The 15,682-nt window shown below is 39.1% G+C and overlaps 1 protein-coding gene across 1 annotated transcript in view; it reads right to left on the bottom strand.

The window, feature by feature from the left end:
* Gbp1 (guanylate binding protein 1) overlaps positions 1-14,555 on the bottom strand; it is a 34,831-nt gene extending 20,276 nt beyond the window's left edge. The window contains 7 exon segments of the mRNA NM_001433102.1: positions 43-323; positions 960-1,202; positions 1,644-1,843; positions 2,055-2,164; positions 2,900-3,027; positions 4,735-4,943; positions 14,417-14,555. Coding sequence (NP_001420031.1) covers positions 43-323; positions 960-1,202; positions 1,644-1,843; positions 2,055-2,164; positions 2,900-3,027; positions 4,735-4,930 — 1,158 coding nt within the window. The 5' untranslated portion in view covers positions 4,931-4,943; positions 14,417-14,555.
* Positions 14,556-15,682: the final 1,127 nt, after the last annotated feature.

Below are 15,682 nucleotides of genomic sequence, written 5' to 3'. Positions count from 1 at the left end.
TCTTATATAACAGTGATCCACACAAACTTCAGAGGAAATTACCCCTAATTTCATTTGAAATGAATGGTCTTCATCTTTAAAGGAGGCCCTGAGGAAGATTTCTATGGCCTCTCTCTCACAGGTCCTGTGCAGGTCCAGCAGCTCCTGGAGGGTCTCTGTGGGCAGCTGTACCCTCTGGCTCATCTGTTGGTCATAGTGGGTGATGGCCTTTTCCACTGCTGCTGAGTTCTCTATCTGGGCCAAAGTCAGGACCGCGTTCTCCATGCAGGGGAGATCTCCGCTGCTGATGGCACTCAGATAGGTCAGCACCAGGGTTTCTAGTCCTACAAACGGAGAGCATATGATGAAAGCTGCTGGAATAGAGCCCTCTCCTCTAATACAAGGATAAGGCAGGCCTGTGTCTATTGAACATGGAGCTGTCGGTGCTACAACATGTACAGAATAAGACATCCCTACTGCATGTGAAGTCCTCTATATTGATCCACTGGAACTGCTTTAATTAAATATCTATGGAAAAGTAATATTTTCCTTATCAACATTATTCCTTCTTGTCTCATTCCGGCTCAGTATTGCTTTATCCAGCTTTTTGAGGTGAACTAATAGATTAATGGCTCTATTTTCATTATAGTAACCATGTAAGAAATAAGGCTGTATAGTCTAAAACTTTCACTTAGAAGTGTGAATTAATTTTATTTAGATTTTCTGTAAATTTAATGACAATACATGTGTTGGTTGGATGCTGAACTAACTTTGTGTAACATTGTAAGAACTTAGTTTGGTTTACCTTACTTAAGATAAGTTTCCAGTAAGCGTGCACATATCAATTTGACTAATTAAAAAGTAGTAGAACAGTTTAACCTGTCTAGAATTTAACACAAATAGTCATAGCCCACACACTTCTGAAAGCTGAAACTCTCCCTTTCTCTTGACATGAATTGAAGAGGAGGATAGGGACTCACGTGGGCCATTGACAATGATGCCTCCTGGAAGGGTTTTGGCTTTGCACTCCTTAAAGACATATAAACAGAATTCTGCTACTTGCTGCAAAAACTCAGAATCGATCTCATTTTCTTGCAGTGTCTCCAGCTGAGAAAGCCTTTTCCACTCAGTGGGTGGGTAGAAGACAAAACATTTCTTCTTTGGGAAAAACTTACGAATACAGAGTCGGGGTAGGTTGTATTTTTCAACTTCCTTGCTGGAACCTGGAGAAATAATTTTTCCAGTGGGAGGGGGATAGCTAGTACAAGGGTTAGTGATACCGGGAAAGGGAATAACACTCGAAATGTATATAAGAAATACTCAAGTTAATAAAAATAAAAAACTTCAGGGGGAAAAAAGTGAACAAGTTGATCAACAAACAGAAAAAAAAAAGAATATCTTCAAATAATGTTCCCTCTTATCACAGTCTTTGGATATATGCAGTTTCACCAAACCCAAGTAAGGAGGTGAACACGATCTGACAACAGTACTCAGAAAAGAAACTTGCAATTTGGCGTAGTTAACATTGGCTCCTTTTCAGGAATGTGCTAAATAAGAAGTTTTTCTTAGAAATATCCAAAAGCATAGAAATGAAAATTAAATATAAGCACCCAAAAAATATTTTATTTCGGTCATCTTTATCCCACAACTATCAATTTTCGTACCTTCCTTGAGCTTCAGAGAAATCTCCAGGTACTCATCTGCTGTGACCTGGAGTCCATCCACTTCCATTTTCAAGGTCATATCCCTCAGAGTCCACACAAAGTCGGGGAAGAAGCTGACAAACTCAGCTGAGTCTTCTACCCCATCATCCTGGTCAGGTGAGGATCTTGCTCGGATCCGATCTGTGAGCTCTGTCACATAGCTGAGTAGCTAAGGAGAAGTGGTGAACGAACAGGCTCCCCAGTCATTCCCTTCATCCCTACTCATGATTTTGCCATGTTCTGACTCACGTGTCACTCCATTAGTGAGTACGTGGGATCTAACCTTGCACTGGGACTATTCTGTCTCCTATGTGCCAATATTGCCTCTGAAGCATCCCTGGAATGAGATGTTCTTCATCACAGAAAGGATACTGCAGCTGGTCCATGGCCTGCTGGTTGATGGCTCCCATGCTGTTGTACACAAAGGTGCTGCTTAGAAGAATAGCCAGGGAAAAGATCCAGCAGTCATTCTGGTTGTCACCCTGGAAGTCAGAACACACATGAATCAGGATTGTGGTTTATTGTGTATCAGCTTAATGTGAGCACTGACAACAGGATGCTCATTTAAACAGAATTTCCTATGGTGCCTATTAAAATGAATGTTGTTGTAAAAACCTACACAAAATTTCAAAGAAAAGTATTTGGATTCCAGTTGAATTTTCAATATTTTTACTAAGATTTTTGGTTTATACTTATTATTTAAAGGCATTATTTTGACCATTGGCAGAAGTTGCAAACCAGACAGTGGATGCTTGCAGATATTCTAAAACTTAGTATAGATTTAAGTATTTCTCTCTTTGATAATGAGAATATTTACTTTCATGTCATTCATTAATACCTGTGGCTATATTTTAAATCTCTTCTAATTCTTTCCTCTTGTCCTACAAATGGAAAACAAGGCTGGGCCTCCCAACTCAGATCTGTAACTAACGTTCTATGTAGCATAAGATCAGAGACAATGAGTGTATCTTTGGTACCTTCATAAGTTTGGGTACCAGATTTAGGTTATAGATTATCATTCATAGCTGGGATACTGGAGACTGAGCATCTTGGTCTTGTTTGAGTCTGTCTATTTATTAGTGATGGCTAAAACTAGATACATGATGTGTACTTGAAGCTACCAAGGTATATTATAGTGGAGCTTGATCTTTCATTTAAAACTTGCAGAGTATTTGGATATGAGGAGCTGAATTCCAAATTGAATTCTCAATCCTTACTTTCTCCACATCACCCAGGCCCTCAGTGTCAAGCAGAACAAGCATGTGGTTTGCCTTGTTGGGGTGAGGCACACACCACATCCAGATTCCTTTTGTATGAGCCTGCACAGTGGATCCCAGAGAGAATCCTGTGACACACAGAAGAGAGCACACAGTGGATGGAGAGTTAGAAACATTTCAGGGAATTCATGTAAAAATGAGATCAATTCAAATTGGCAGACTTAACTGAAGCCACGCTAGTATTGACCTCACAACCAGAGAAATAGAGAGAAATATGAGTTTTACTCATAACATCAAATACTTTAAAATATTCAAAGTGTTTCTATTATTATATAGAATTTGCCAAACTAGAACATCTTATAGGAAATACCATATATGAAAATTCATACCAATATTATATTACATAGTAAAAGCGGAAATAATTTTCCTTTAAGATCATAAAGAAGAAAGTGTGCCAAGTTTGGACACTGGTGTTCAATATAATAATTGAAATATTATTCAAAATAATTAGGAAATGATCTAACAAAAGTCAGAAATAGTTTGTACCCAAATTGGACAGGAAGAATAAAATTATCTTTGTCACAGATCATATGATCTCATATGATTAGAAACTTCAATATTCCAAGACTAATTTTAAAGAACAATTCATACAGCACAGCTATAGCACATAAAATTATTTTGTGATTTCTATAATTAGTTTTTTTCTACACACCAATAAGGAATAACAAATAATAATGAACCGAAAATTAAGAAGTTACCATTTATAATTCCACCTAAATAGTAAACTACTTTATTATTTAGGGAAGTATACAAACTGTTTTTATAAAACATTATAGACGACACTACAATTACATGCTCAGTGATTAAGGTTTGGAAGAAACAACATCCTTAAAATATCAATGTCCCATGGAATGATGAATGTCCATTCTTTTTGTGATGGCAACCTTGCTGGGTTATTCAAGCCATGCTTAAACTAGGAGGTTCAAATGATCTTCTGACCTTAGTATCCTGAATGCTGGGATTCTGCTCTGAACCACAGCATTTCCTCTCCTCCAAGTTTGTTTTAAGGGTCAAATCCATGTGAGCAGTTTATTGAACGGTGATAAAGAATGGGAAATATATTATTCCTATGAGATGAATACTTTGATTGTCTTAGGAAAATATAATATATATATATACCTTATATATATGATAATTTTACAATAATGTGAAATTGTTCAATGCTCTAGAACTATAGTTGCAATGGTCAGAAGAGTTGATCCTTGCTATATTTACTTGCAACAATAAAAATCTTTGATTTGAAACATTTTAAAAACTTTAAAAATCAGGGGGAGCTTTCTGTTACCCATGAGCTTATTCATTAAGAAAATTATCCTCATACATTTGTGTTTGTGTGTCATAGCATGTGTGTGGTTGTTAGACAATGTCTGTAGAGGACAATTGTCTCTCTCTACTTTCTAGTTATTGGATCCAGGTTGCCTGGCTTATCTATGCAGGAAGGCCGTTTACCTGCTTAGCCTTTTTCTTCACCTCTCCTTAGCATTTTAATGAATGGGTTAGAATTTATTATGGAATAGTATATAAATTAATTATTCTTATTAATACTTTCTCCTTTCTAGGATAGGAATGATTTTTCAGTCAAATGGGACAGAAGACAGAGTAAAGACCATCATGAAGTTGACTTATTCCCTGAAATAGAGTCAACATAAACTCTAAACTCTTTAGGATGTTGGATTTCAGTATTCATCTGCTTCTCTAACTTTTCTCCTCCCAACCAGGACTTACAATGTGGCTGAACAGAGCAGACTCAGTGAACCTTTATTGTTGGTACTCACCAGTTTTCTTTCCAGCCAGCTTGTTCATCAGGTAGGATTTGCCTGTACGGTAGAGGCCCACTATTGCCACCACCACCACAGGCTGTGTAATGGCTGACAGGATCTCCAGGGCCTTCTGATTGGCTCTCAATTGTCCTTTCACATTCTCAATGAGGCACACGGGCCCAGGCATGTGGATCTGTAGGGTCATGTCCATTATGGTTTCTTGCCTTTGAGGAAAATGGTGGAAAATATTAGAATTCCCTTTTTTTCTCAGAAGGTATAGTCACGCAATGCTCCAGCATGAACAGAAATTTTACTGTATTGTTCACATGGTAAGGGTGAAATTTAATAATTATAGGAGGTCTTGAAAATATTATCCAAGAAGCATAATAAAATGATAGTACTAATGAATTTTCAAAATTGATCTATTATCAACTCATACTTTCCCTTTATGTTATCATGCGAGAGATTCCTTTTAGATTCTAATTTTAAAAGGTGTGCTAGATGTTGAATAGAAAAGATAATTTATGGATAATGATTTTATTAACTTATTTTTTTATTTTTGAGATTATAACTGTATTACCGCATCTCACTCTTCCCTTTCCTCCCTTGAAATCCTTCCATATACCCCATGCACTGTCCTTCAAACTCATGGCCTTTTTTTCCCCACTAGTCATTATTATATCTATATTGTGTATATACATATATATACATATATATTCTTAGATATAACCGGTTCAGTCTATATAATGATAATGTATCATGTTTTCAGAGTTAATGTTTATTTTTAAAATTTTATTTATAAAATTATCTTTTTAAAAATTAGACTTCCTTGGTATTGGTTTGATAGCTTAGCCAGGAAAAGTGCTACTTGTCAAATATGACAACCTGAGAAATGTCCCCCATGTTGTCGGCAGGAGAACACCAACTCTCATAAATTCTTCTCTGGTGACACATATGCTCCATGTCACGTGTGCACATCATATACAAACACACATAAAGAAATAGATAAATGAAAACATTAAAAACTCCTTTAAAAGAGAATTTCTTTAATTTTAGCATTGGGTGAATTTATTTTTGTTCACACTACATGTAAGAAGTTGAATATGGATTTATTAATTCATCATTTCTTTCAATGTGTAAAGACTCTCGGGAGAAATGCTCTGTTTTCATGTTTTCATTTAGATAGTAATCTGCACAGTTGTTGAGTATTTGCCCCTCCCTCTAGCTCTCGAGAATGTTTTGGTGGAAGGAGCATGCACAGAGGCCCTTATGCTGCTGCCTCAGGAATGATATCAACACGTTTGATGGAAACTGGCCATTCTGGACTAGAAACTCTTCCAAAATATGGAAGGTGTGAAGCAGGGCCCCAGAAAGAAGAGCATGTGAACCACTCCACAACAATGCTGTACGAACTTGGCGCACTGAGGAAACTTCAGGGACTCCGGAGAGGTGGAATGTTACAGGCTCAGAACCAAAGTCTCTTTGCTACCTCAGACTTGCCATCACGTTTATCAGCCACTCCTGTGTTTGACCTAACACCCTTTAATTGGGGAAGATAATTTTGGAACACACAAGCAGAACCCTGACTTCCACCCACCCAAAGAGTAAGCAGTTGTCAGAGAGCATCCAGGACGATGGCTAAGCTTTCCTTACTGTGTTGCCTGATACCTCCAGCCTACCTGAAATCACCTACCTCATGTTTCCAGCAGTATTTTTAAAAGTGTCTTCATCTATGAATTTATTTGCTGGGGTGTAAAACTTTATGAAACTGTTACTGTTAGCAGTTTGTCTAGGCTCTACCCCACAGTTACCTGGCAACAGTCAGGTGTGCCTGCCTCACACAAAAAGGGGCTGCTCACTCCTCCTTGGTCTCTCTTGCCTTCTTGCTCTCCTTCTGGTCTCTGCCTCCTGCTCCCACTCTTTCCCCATTCCCCAACTCTCTCTCTCCACATGCTCATGGCCAGCCTCTACTCTTTCTCTCTCTCTCTCTCTCTCTCTCTCTCTCTCTCTCTCTCTCTCTCTCTCAACTCTATTCTATACTATCCCATGGTGGGGCTGGTCCTTCAGAGGGAAGGGACAGGCCCACAGAGTCAGTCCCTTCCCTTACACCTTACCACACCACCAAACATATTCCTTCTCTTTTTTTATGAAACACAACAAATAGGATTATCATCATCTTCATTATTTGTCTGTGCTGAGTACTAAGTGCATTATAATCTGATTTCAGTAGTCTTTACTTACAACTTAGAAACCTGATATTCAACTATTTTAAATATTTAAGATAAATAATATTCAGATTCAGGATTTAAACCTAAACCTAAAACTGTCACATCCAATAGGGCCTCCTATGAATTCCTTTTCAGTGAAACAATTGTTTTTCTTTAACCTGTTGATGTACAATGCTTAAAAACGTAGATTTCTATGTGTCCGGTTTTAACTCTGGGTCTCTGAAGATATCTTCACACATTTATATATACAAGTACCCATCAGTTACCATGTTGGAACCTGGTATTTGGGTTGACCTGTATCTGCATCCATTTTAATTATCAAGATTCACTGCTAACAACTTGTTTTCCCTTTAATTTATCATGGGAGAATTTTCTTTTGCAATCTAACTCGTTTTTTACCAGATATTGAATGGGACTATTCAATATCACTAATATTTAGTTCAAAAATCAATTAGCCCTTATCTGTTAGAAGTAAGAGCTGTGCTCTTTTAGTCAAGAAGACGTTATGTGCCAGAGCAGTGTTCTGAAGCTTAATCAACTACACAGGACAGTGGCATAAATACAAAAGAGAAACAAGCCGAGAAAGAAATTAGGGAAACGACACCCTTCATAATAGACCCAAATAATATAAAGTACCTCGGTGTGACTTTAACCAAGCAAGTAAAAGATCTGTACAATAAGAACTTCAAGACACTGAAGAAAGAAATTGAAGAAGACCTCAGAAGATGGAAAGATCTTCCATGCTCATGGATTGGCAGAATTAATATAGTAAAAATGGCCATTTTACCAAAAGCAATCTACAGATTCAATGCAATCCCCATCAAAATACCAATCCAATTCTTCAAAGAGTTAGACAGAACAATTTGCAAATTCATCTGGAATAACAAAAAACCCAGGATAGCTAAAAGTATCCTCAACAATAAAAGGACTTCAGGGGGAATCACTATCCCTGAACTCAAGCAGTATTACAGAGCAATAGTGATAAAAACTGCATGGTATTGGTACAGAGACAGACAGATAGACCAATGGAACAGAATTGAAGACCCAGAAATGAACCCACACACCTATGGGCACTTGATTTTTGACAAAGGAGCCAAAACCATCCAATGGACAAAAAATAGCATTTTCAGCAAATGGTGCTGGTTCAACTGGAGGTCAACATGTAGAAGAATGCAGATTGATACATGCTTATCACCCTGTACAAAGCTTAAGTCCAAGTGGATCAAGGACCTCCACATCAAACCAGATACACTCAAACTAATAGAAGAAAAACTAGAGAAGCATCTGGAACACATGGGCACTGGAAAAAATTTCATGAACAAAACACCAATGGCTTATGCTCTAAGATCAAGAATCGACAAATGCGATCTCATAAAACTGCAAAGCTTTTGTAAGGCAAAGGACACTGTGGTTAGGACAAAACGGCAACCAACAGATTGGGAATAGATCTTTACCAATCCTATAACAGATAGAGGCCTTATATCCAAAATATACAAAGAACTCAAGAAGTTAGACCGCAGGGAAACAAATAACCCTATTAAAAAATGGGGTTCAGAGCTAAACAAAGAATTCACAGCTGAGGAATGCCGAATGGCTGAGAAACACCTAAAGAAATGTTCAACATCTTTAGTCATAAGGGAAATGCAAATCAAAACAACCCTGAGATTTCACCTCACACCAGTGAGAATGGCTAAGATCAAAAACTCAGGTGATAGCAGATGCTGGCGAGGATGAGGAGAAAGAGGAACACTCCTCCATTGTTGGTGGGATTGCAGACTGGTACAACCATTCTGGAAATCAGTCTGGAGGTTCCTCAGAAAATTGGACATTGAACTGCCTGAGGATCCAGCTATACCTCTCTTGGGTATATACCCAAAAGATGCTCCAACATATAAAAAAGACACGTGCTCCACTATGTTCATCGCAGCCTTATTTATAATAGCCAGAAGCTGGAAAGAACCCAGATGCCCTTCAACAGAGGAATGGATACAGAAATGTGGTACATCTACACAATGGAATATTACTCAGCTATCAAAAACAATGACTTTATGAAATTCGTAAGCAAATGGTTGGAACTGGAAAATATCATCCTGAGTGAGGTAACCCAATCACAGAAAAACACACATGGTATGCACTCATTGATAAGTGGCTATTAGCCCAAATGCTTGAATTACTCTAGATGCCTAGAACAAATGAAACTCATGACAGATGATCAAAATGTGAATGCTTCACTCCTTCTTTAAAAGGGGAACAAGAATACCCTTGGCAGGGAATAGAGAAGCAAAGATTAAAACAGACACAGAAGGAACACCCATTCAGAGCCTGCCCCACATGTGGCCCATACATATACAGCCATCCAATTAGACAAGATGGATGAAGCAAAGAAGGGCAGTCCGACAGGAGCCGGATGTAGATCGCTCCTGAGAGAAATAGCCAGAATACAGCAAATACAGAGGCGAATGCCAGCAGCAAACCACTGAACTGAGAATAGGACCCCCGTTGAAGGAATCAGAGAAAGAACTGGAAGAGCTTTAAGGGGCTCGAGACCCCATATGAACAACCATGCCAAGCAACCAGAGCTTCCAGGGACTAAGCCACTACCTAAAGACTATACATGGACTGACCCTGGACTCTGACCTCATAGGTATCAGTGAATATCCTAGTAAGAGCACCAGTGGAAGGGGAAGCCCTGGGTCCTGCTAAGACTGAACCCCCAGTGAACTAGATTGTTGGGGGGAGAGGGACAATGGGGGGAGGATGGGGAGGGGAACACCCACAAAGAAGGGGAGGGGGAGGGATTAGGGGGATGTTTGCCCGGAAACCGGCAAAGGGAATAACACTGGAAATGTATATAAGAAATACTCAAGTTAATTAAAAAAAAAAGAAGTACTTTACAGCGAAGAAGGAGGAGAAAGAGAAGGAGGAGTAGGACAAAGAAGAATACAAGGAGGAGGAGAAGCAGAAAACCAGAAAATATCCAGTGCTACCAGGAGAGGAAAAAAGAACTAACAATGATTCAGCCAACTGGAACAATAATCACAAAATCATAAACAATAGCGAAATCATATGAGGCATAGCTGTGAATACAAATATCCTTAACTCACCAATTAAAAGACAGACTACTGGACTAGATTTGGAAACATGAACAAACTACCTGTTGTCTTCAGGGATCACACATATCTGAAAAGACACCCATAACCTGAGACCCAATGGTTAGAAATCAAACTAAGTAAATGTTATGGGCAAACAAGTTGATGTAGCAATTCTCATACCTGTAAAGTATACTTTGAACCAAACACAATCAGAAGAGATAGAATTAGCTACTACATATCATTGGAAGGAACACTTCATCAAAAGGACATAAGAATTATAAATATTCCACAAATTTTGTTCACTTGATTTCAGGACATAAACACTAGATGATTGCAAGTGTCCAAAAACAATAACAAGAGGAGAACTCAATATAGTTAAGTAAGGACTCCAAATAAAAACTCACAAAGCAAACCTCAGAAGGAAATTACTGAACAGATCAATTGGACTTGAAAAGCCATGACAGAAAATTCCGCCAGAGAGGAAATACAATCTTAACTTGGCTTCTAACCAGATCTTCCCCTTCAGTAGGGCAGAGTACTAATTCCTAGCACCCACTCAATCCTTACCCCTTGCTTCCTCCTATGGGATTCAGACCCGGGTTTGATTGACTAAAGGGTTTCAGGACTAAGAATTGTGTCTTAGTTTGCTTTCCCTGCCACGTGCTCATCTCTCAGACAACTGTTCCCACACTCTGGATTCCCTTCCCCTCCATTTCTGCTGTTAGCTTCCCTTCCTATTTTAACAATTGTCTCCTCTCCTGTCGGTTCCTATCTTCTGTTTTCACCACTCCTTCTCTTCCTCTTCTTTCCACTTTTACCTACCTCTCCTCTACTCAGTGGATAACCAAAAGAAAAAGAAGTCAAGCTATAGAGGAGGAAGTAAGGTATTTCCTGTGAAAGTCTTCCTCTCTAGTACTCTTGATCTGCTTCCTGGTTTCTTACTAATTGCACCACAGTTGCTTTAAGCAATATTCCATATTTGAAGTGGTGCCTTCACATCCTCTCTGGGTTTAAATTAATTTAGTGTGTAGCTAAAGAAGCTTGTGTTGAAGAAATATATATATATATATATATATATATATATATATATGTAATTACATTCCAACTGCAGTTCTCTCTCCCTATACTCTTTCCAATGTCTCTCCCCTACTTCCTATCTCCTCAAAATCCTGCCCTTCTGCTTCTTTTCAGAAAAGAATGGGCCTTTTATTGGTCTCAGCTGAACATAGTGCAACAAGGCACAACTAGGCACAGACCCTCATATCAAGGCTGGATATGACAACGCAAGAGGAGGAAAAGTATTCCAAAAGCAGGCAAAAGTGTCAGAGATTCCCCCATTCCCACTGTTAGGAGTCTCTCAATACCCAAGCTGCACAAATATAACATATATGGAGAGGACCTAGGCCAATGCCCCTGACAGTGGATTCATTCTCTGTGAGCTCCTGTGAGTCTTGCTTAGTTGATTCTTTAGGCCCTTTTCTCGTGGTGTCCTCAACCCTTCTGGCCTCTTCAGTCCTTCCTCAAACTTCCTGATGGTTTTCTTCCTGAACTCCACCAAATGATTGGCTGCATCTGTTCACATCAGTAATTGGATGATGTTACTCTAATGATGATTGAGCTAGGCTAAAAAATATGACTAGAGCAGAATATCATTAGGAGTCATTTCATTGACTTTCATTTTAAATAAATAAATAAATGAATGAATAAATAAATTGAATTATGTGCCAGTTGTATTTTGTTCTTTATTGGGTCTCTGTACTATCCAACCTCTGACTCCTGGCCATCCAGGCAGTGTCAGGCATACATTCCCTCTTGTGATATGGATGTCAAATTGGACCGGTCATTGGTTGACCATTCCTACAAGTTCTGATCACCGTTACCTCAAGTACATCTTGTAAGCAAGACAAATTGCAGGTTAAAGGTTTTGGGGGCTGTATTTTTGAGTTATTCACATGTTTTGGGTATTATTGGTATTGTCCTAGTCAGTTTACACCATGTTGTATTCTTAGTCAAGATGGTAGTGAACATGGCAAATACTCTTTCTTAACCTTCGTGAAAAGAGGAAAGTCCAGGCACATGGTTGCTTCCACTCTGATGAGGTAATCAGCCAAGATGTAGGCAAGTCCCAGGGTTGTTATTATTAAAACATCTACTTCCCCAACCAGAGTAGAATAGAAGCTACATATAGACTATGCTGAAGTAGATCCATTTTTTAACAAGAATCAAATCCAAGTTACATTTATGGTATGCATAGCTTTTTTGACTATCACCCTTTTGTTATAAGTTTTAGTTAACTTTCTATTACAGACTTTATAGACATTTTAAAATCATACCCAGAGAACTTACAGATCTGGGGGTAAAGAGTTTATACATAAGACTATGATATTTATTGAGAGCAGAGAGAAAAATCATAAATATAAAAGATTTTCACAAGTGAAAATTAGAAAAAGTTTAGAAATTAGAGACTTCTATAACTATAAAGCAGAGAAAGTTTAGATGTAAGAAATTTTGGGATCTTTTGTATGTTTAGTGGCATAAGTTCTAATCATAGGACAATATGAAAATCAAGTGTGCCATTTATTGGCCATTGATTGATTGTACTGAGGCCAAGTCCTTCACAGTTAAGACAGCAAGGATTTAATAAAATCTCTGAGTCCAAGGAGGAAAACAGAAAGGGCTTCAGGCAAAATTATGCTGACCTGAAGTTTCTAATAGCTGGAGAGAGGAGTCTTATCACAGATATGTCCATGTATTGAACACTTGGGTTATATGTTAGCAGAGCCAGAGAGACCAAGAAATGGCTTGAATCTCAGTAGAGAAACATTGTAGATGGAGGGCAGAAGTGGCTGAAGACTCTAGCATGAGGGGTAGAATATGGTAGGGGGCAGAAGGCAGCAGAACAAATGATAAATACATACCTTACATGTCGTATTAGCAGCTTGGTTTGATTAAGAGGTTGGGCCCATTGAAAAGGGTTAATTTATGTCCCAGGGAGTGGGATTGACATCACATTTACAAAGTGAGAACATGACTACTACAAGAAATTATTTAGAGGAAGGTTTTGTTGAGATATGATGGGCATCTGGAAGATTACAGAGCAGAGAGAGAAAGCAGTAGACCAAACTAGATCATGAGAGAGATTTGGGGGTGGAGAGAACAAGTAAGGAAGAAGAAGAAGATGAAGAAGCGGAAGAAGAAGAAAAAGGAGGAGGAGGAGGAGGAGGAGAGAGAGAGAGAGAGAGAGAGAGAGAGAGAGAGAGAGAGAGAGAGAGAGAATGCAAAAGGAAAAGATAGAGTAACAAGGAGATCATGGGAGAAGAAGAAGAGACAAGGGGCAAGGAGGACCAAGAGAGACAGAGCCAAGAGAGAGGAAGCCAAGAGTGTACATGGCTAAAATGGCAGTGTTAAATTGGAATAAGAAGCTCAGGGAAGGAAAGCCTATGAGTTGGAGAAGGTTAAAGTAGGGGGCAGGATGAGAAGAGGAGTTAAGCACAGAGGGAGCCTGGAGTCAGCAGATACTTTGGAATTGTGCCAAAGTTGGACATTTGTCAGTTTATTTTGGACCTGACACCTTCATCCTCTCTCCTGAGTTTCAGTTTCTTTTTCCTCACTAAAGGGGCTGTTTTCCCAGCATCTGGCTTTACTATTTTTAAACTTGTTATTGAAAGAACATATCCATGTTCCTTTCAGTTTCTCCTTCTGACTGAACTGAGTGAATTCCTTCCATGACAATGAAATCCATGTCCCTTAAAACACTGCAAGCTCTAAGAAAAAATATTCGGAAGACATTTCCATATTTCAGCTTTAGCCATACCAGACACAAGCTAAGCCTTTGGGGATACGACTAGGTAATACTGAGATATATATGAACTCCCACCTCAGCATTATCTCTATCAGATTGTGTCATGTTTTTGCAAGGAATGAACTGAGGCTTGTGACTCCCTAAATGGACCTCTTCTTCCTCACTCTTGAAATACAGGTCTCTTTGGAGTGGGAGAGAGTTGCTTTGATGATAAAGTACATCTCTTTATTTATTATTGATTTGGAATTTTAAAATAAATGAATATTTATTTATTCATTTCCAGATGGGTTTCCATGTTTCATATGAAAAGAAAATCCCATTAGAAAAGGTTGATTTGTCTAATTCTATGAAAACATGAGGTCACAACAAAGTTCTCACAGCAAACTTTCACACCTGGAAGCACAAATATCCAACTACGACATAGTGAGAGAAATGGCAAACAAAGAATCAGAAGTGCAAACAGGATATTGTTGTCCCTCATTAGTTTACTAGGTGCTGTGTTTCTTACCTATATGTTTATGGGTTCTCTTCTGAGTGTAGTACCCTGCACGAGTAAGAAGGTGAGAAGTTCTTACCTGCTTTTCTTTTCCACTAAGAAGGAGGACTTCCACTACTGAGACGGAGGACTTCCACCACTGCTTGTCTCTGTCTGTTCTTCCTTTAGCTCTAAAGTCCTTCAGAGATCTGAATGACAGAAGAAAACATGTGAAGGACTGCTCTCTCCATGGAACTAAAAATACCTACAGCTAATGAATATTCATAAAAAGACTGCTGGAAATATTGCCAGGAATCTCAGTGTCTGAACATGATATCTTGACCTAAACAGTTTCAGTTTTGGAAGAGACTTCAGAAAGGGAAGATTTATAGTAGTCTGAGAAGTCTAGATCTGATATTCTGAAGTTTAATTGTGAAAATAGGTACATAGAAGTTGTCTGGGTGGTTTCATTAGACATGCAACAAGTGTGTAAAAGCCCATATAATACACACAGCATCTTATCCAACCCTTGTCAAGTAAGTAGCTACTACATTCTTGGGAGAAGTTCCTGGTAGAATAGAGTTGTTCTAGCTCAATGCATAACAAACATTTTCTTGTGTTGTATAGAAAGTGAGGCACAGAAAGAAATAACATTTTATTTATGTCAGGAAAACAAATCTGGATGCTCAGTTTTCTGGCAATTCTCCTCTTCTCTTCTCTTCTCTTCTCTTCTCTTCTCTTCTCTTCTCTTCCCTTCTCTTCTCTTCTCTTCTCTTCTTTTCTCTATCTCTCTCTCTGCTTCTGTCTTATTTATCCTTCAACTCTTCCTTTCCTTAATTCCCTTTTGCTTCAAATTGAAAACTGAGAGCCAAACCCGAAATCTGCCCACAGAGAGCTGGTCTCTCATGAGCACTCTCACTCCTAAGTGCACAGGTGGGACCCAAACTTCCTCTCCACTGACAGTCCAAAGAGAGACCAGCCAGGAGCTCACAGGGCACAGGAACAGCAGAGAAGCCTGGACTGGGACACTTCTGGTCTCAATCTGCACCCAGAGCTAAGGCTGTCCCATAGACCCCCCAGACCCAAAACCTGCCCACAGACAGCTAGACTCCCAGGAGCACTGCCACTCCTAAGCTCACAGGTGAGACAACACTTTTGCTCCACTCACTATCCAAGGACAGGCCTGCCAGGAACACACAGGGCTCAGCAGTGAAAAAGTGACCTGGGACAGGACGTTTCTGGTTTCTATCTGTGTCCAGAGCTAAGGCTGTCCCACAGTCCTCTGGACCCTAAACATGCCCATAAAATGTGGTCTGCCAGGAGTGCTCTCACTCCTTAAATCACAGGCTCATATTCCCTCAAGATG

Source organism: Rattus norvegicus, chromosome 2 (genome assembly GCF_021556685.1).
Source record: "Rattus norvegicus strain SHRSP/BbbUtx chromosome 2, alternate assembly SHRSP_T2T, whole genome shotgun sequence".
Lineage (NCBI taxonomy): Eukaryota > Metazoa > Chordata > Mammalia > Rodentia > Muridae > Rattus > Rattus norvegicus.
Note: the sequence above shows the minus strand (reverse complement) of the source record. Positions and strands in the feature narration are given on the sequence as shown.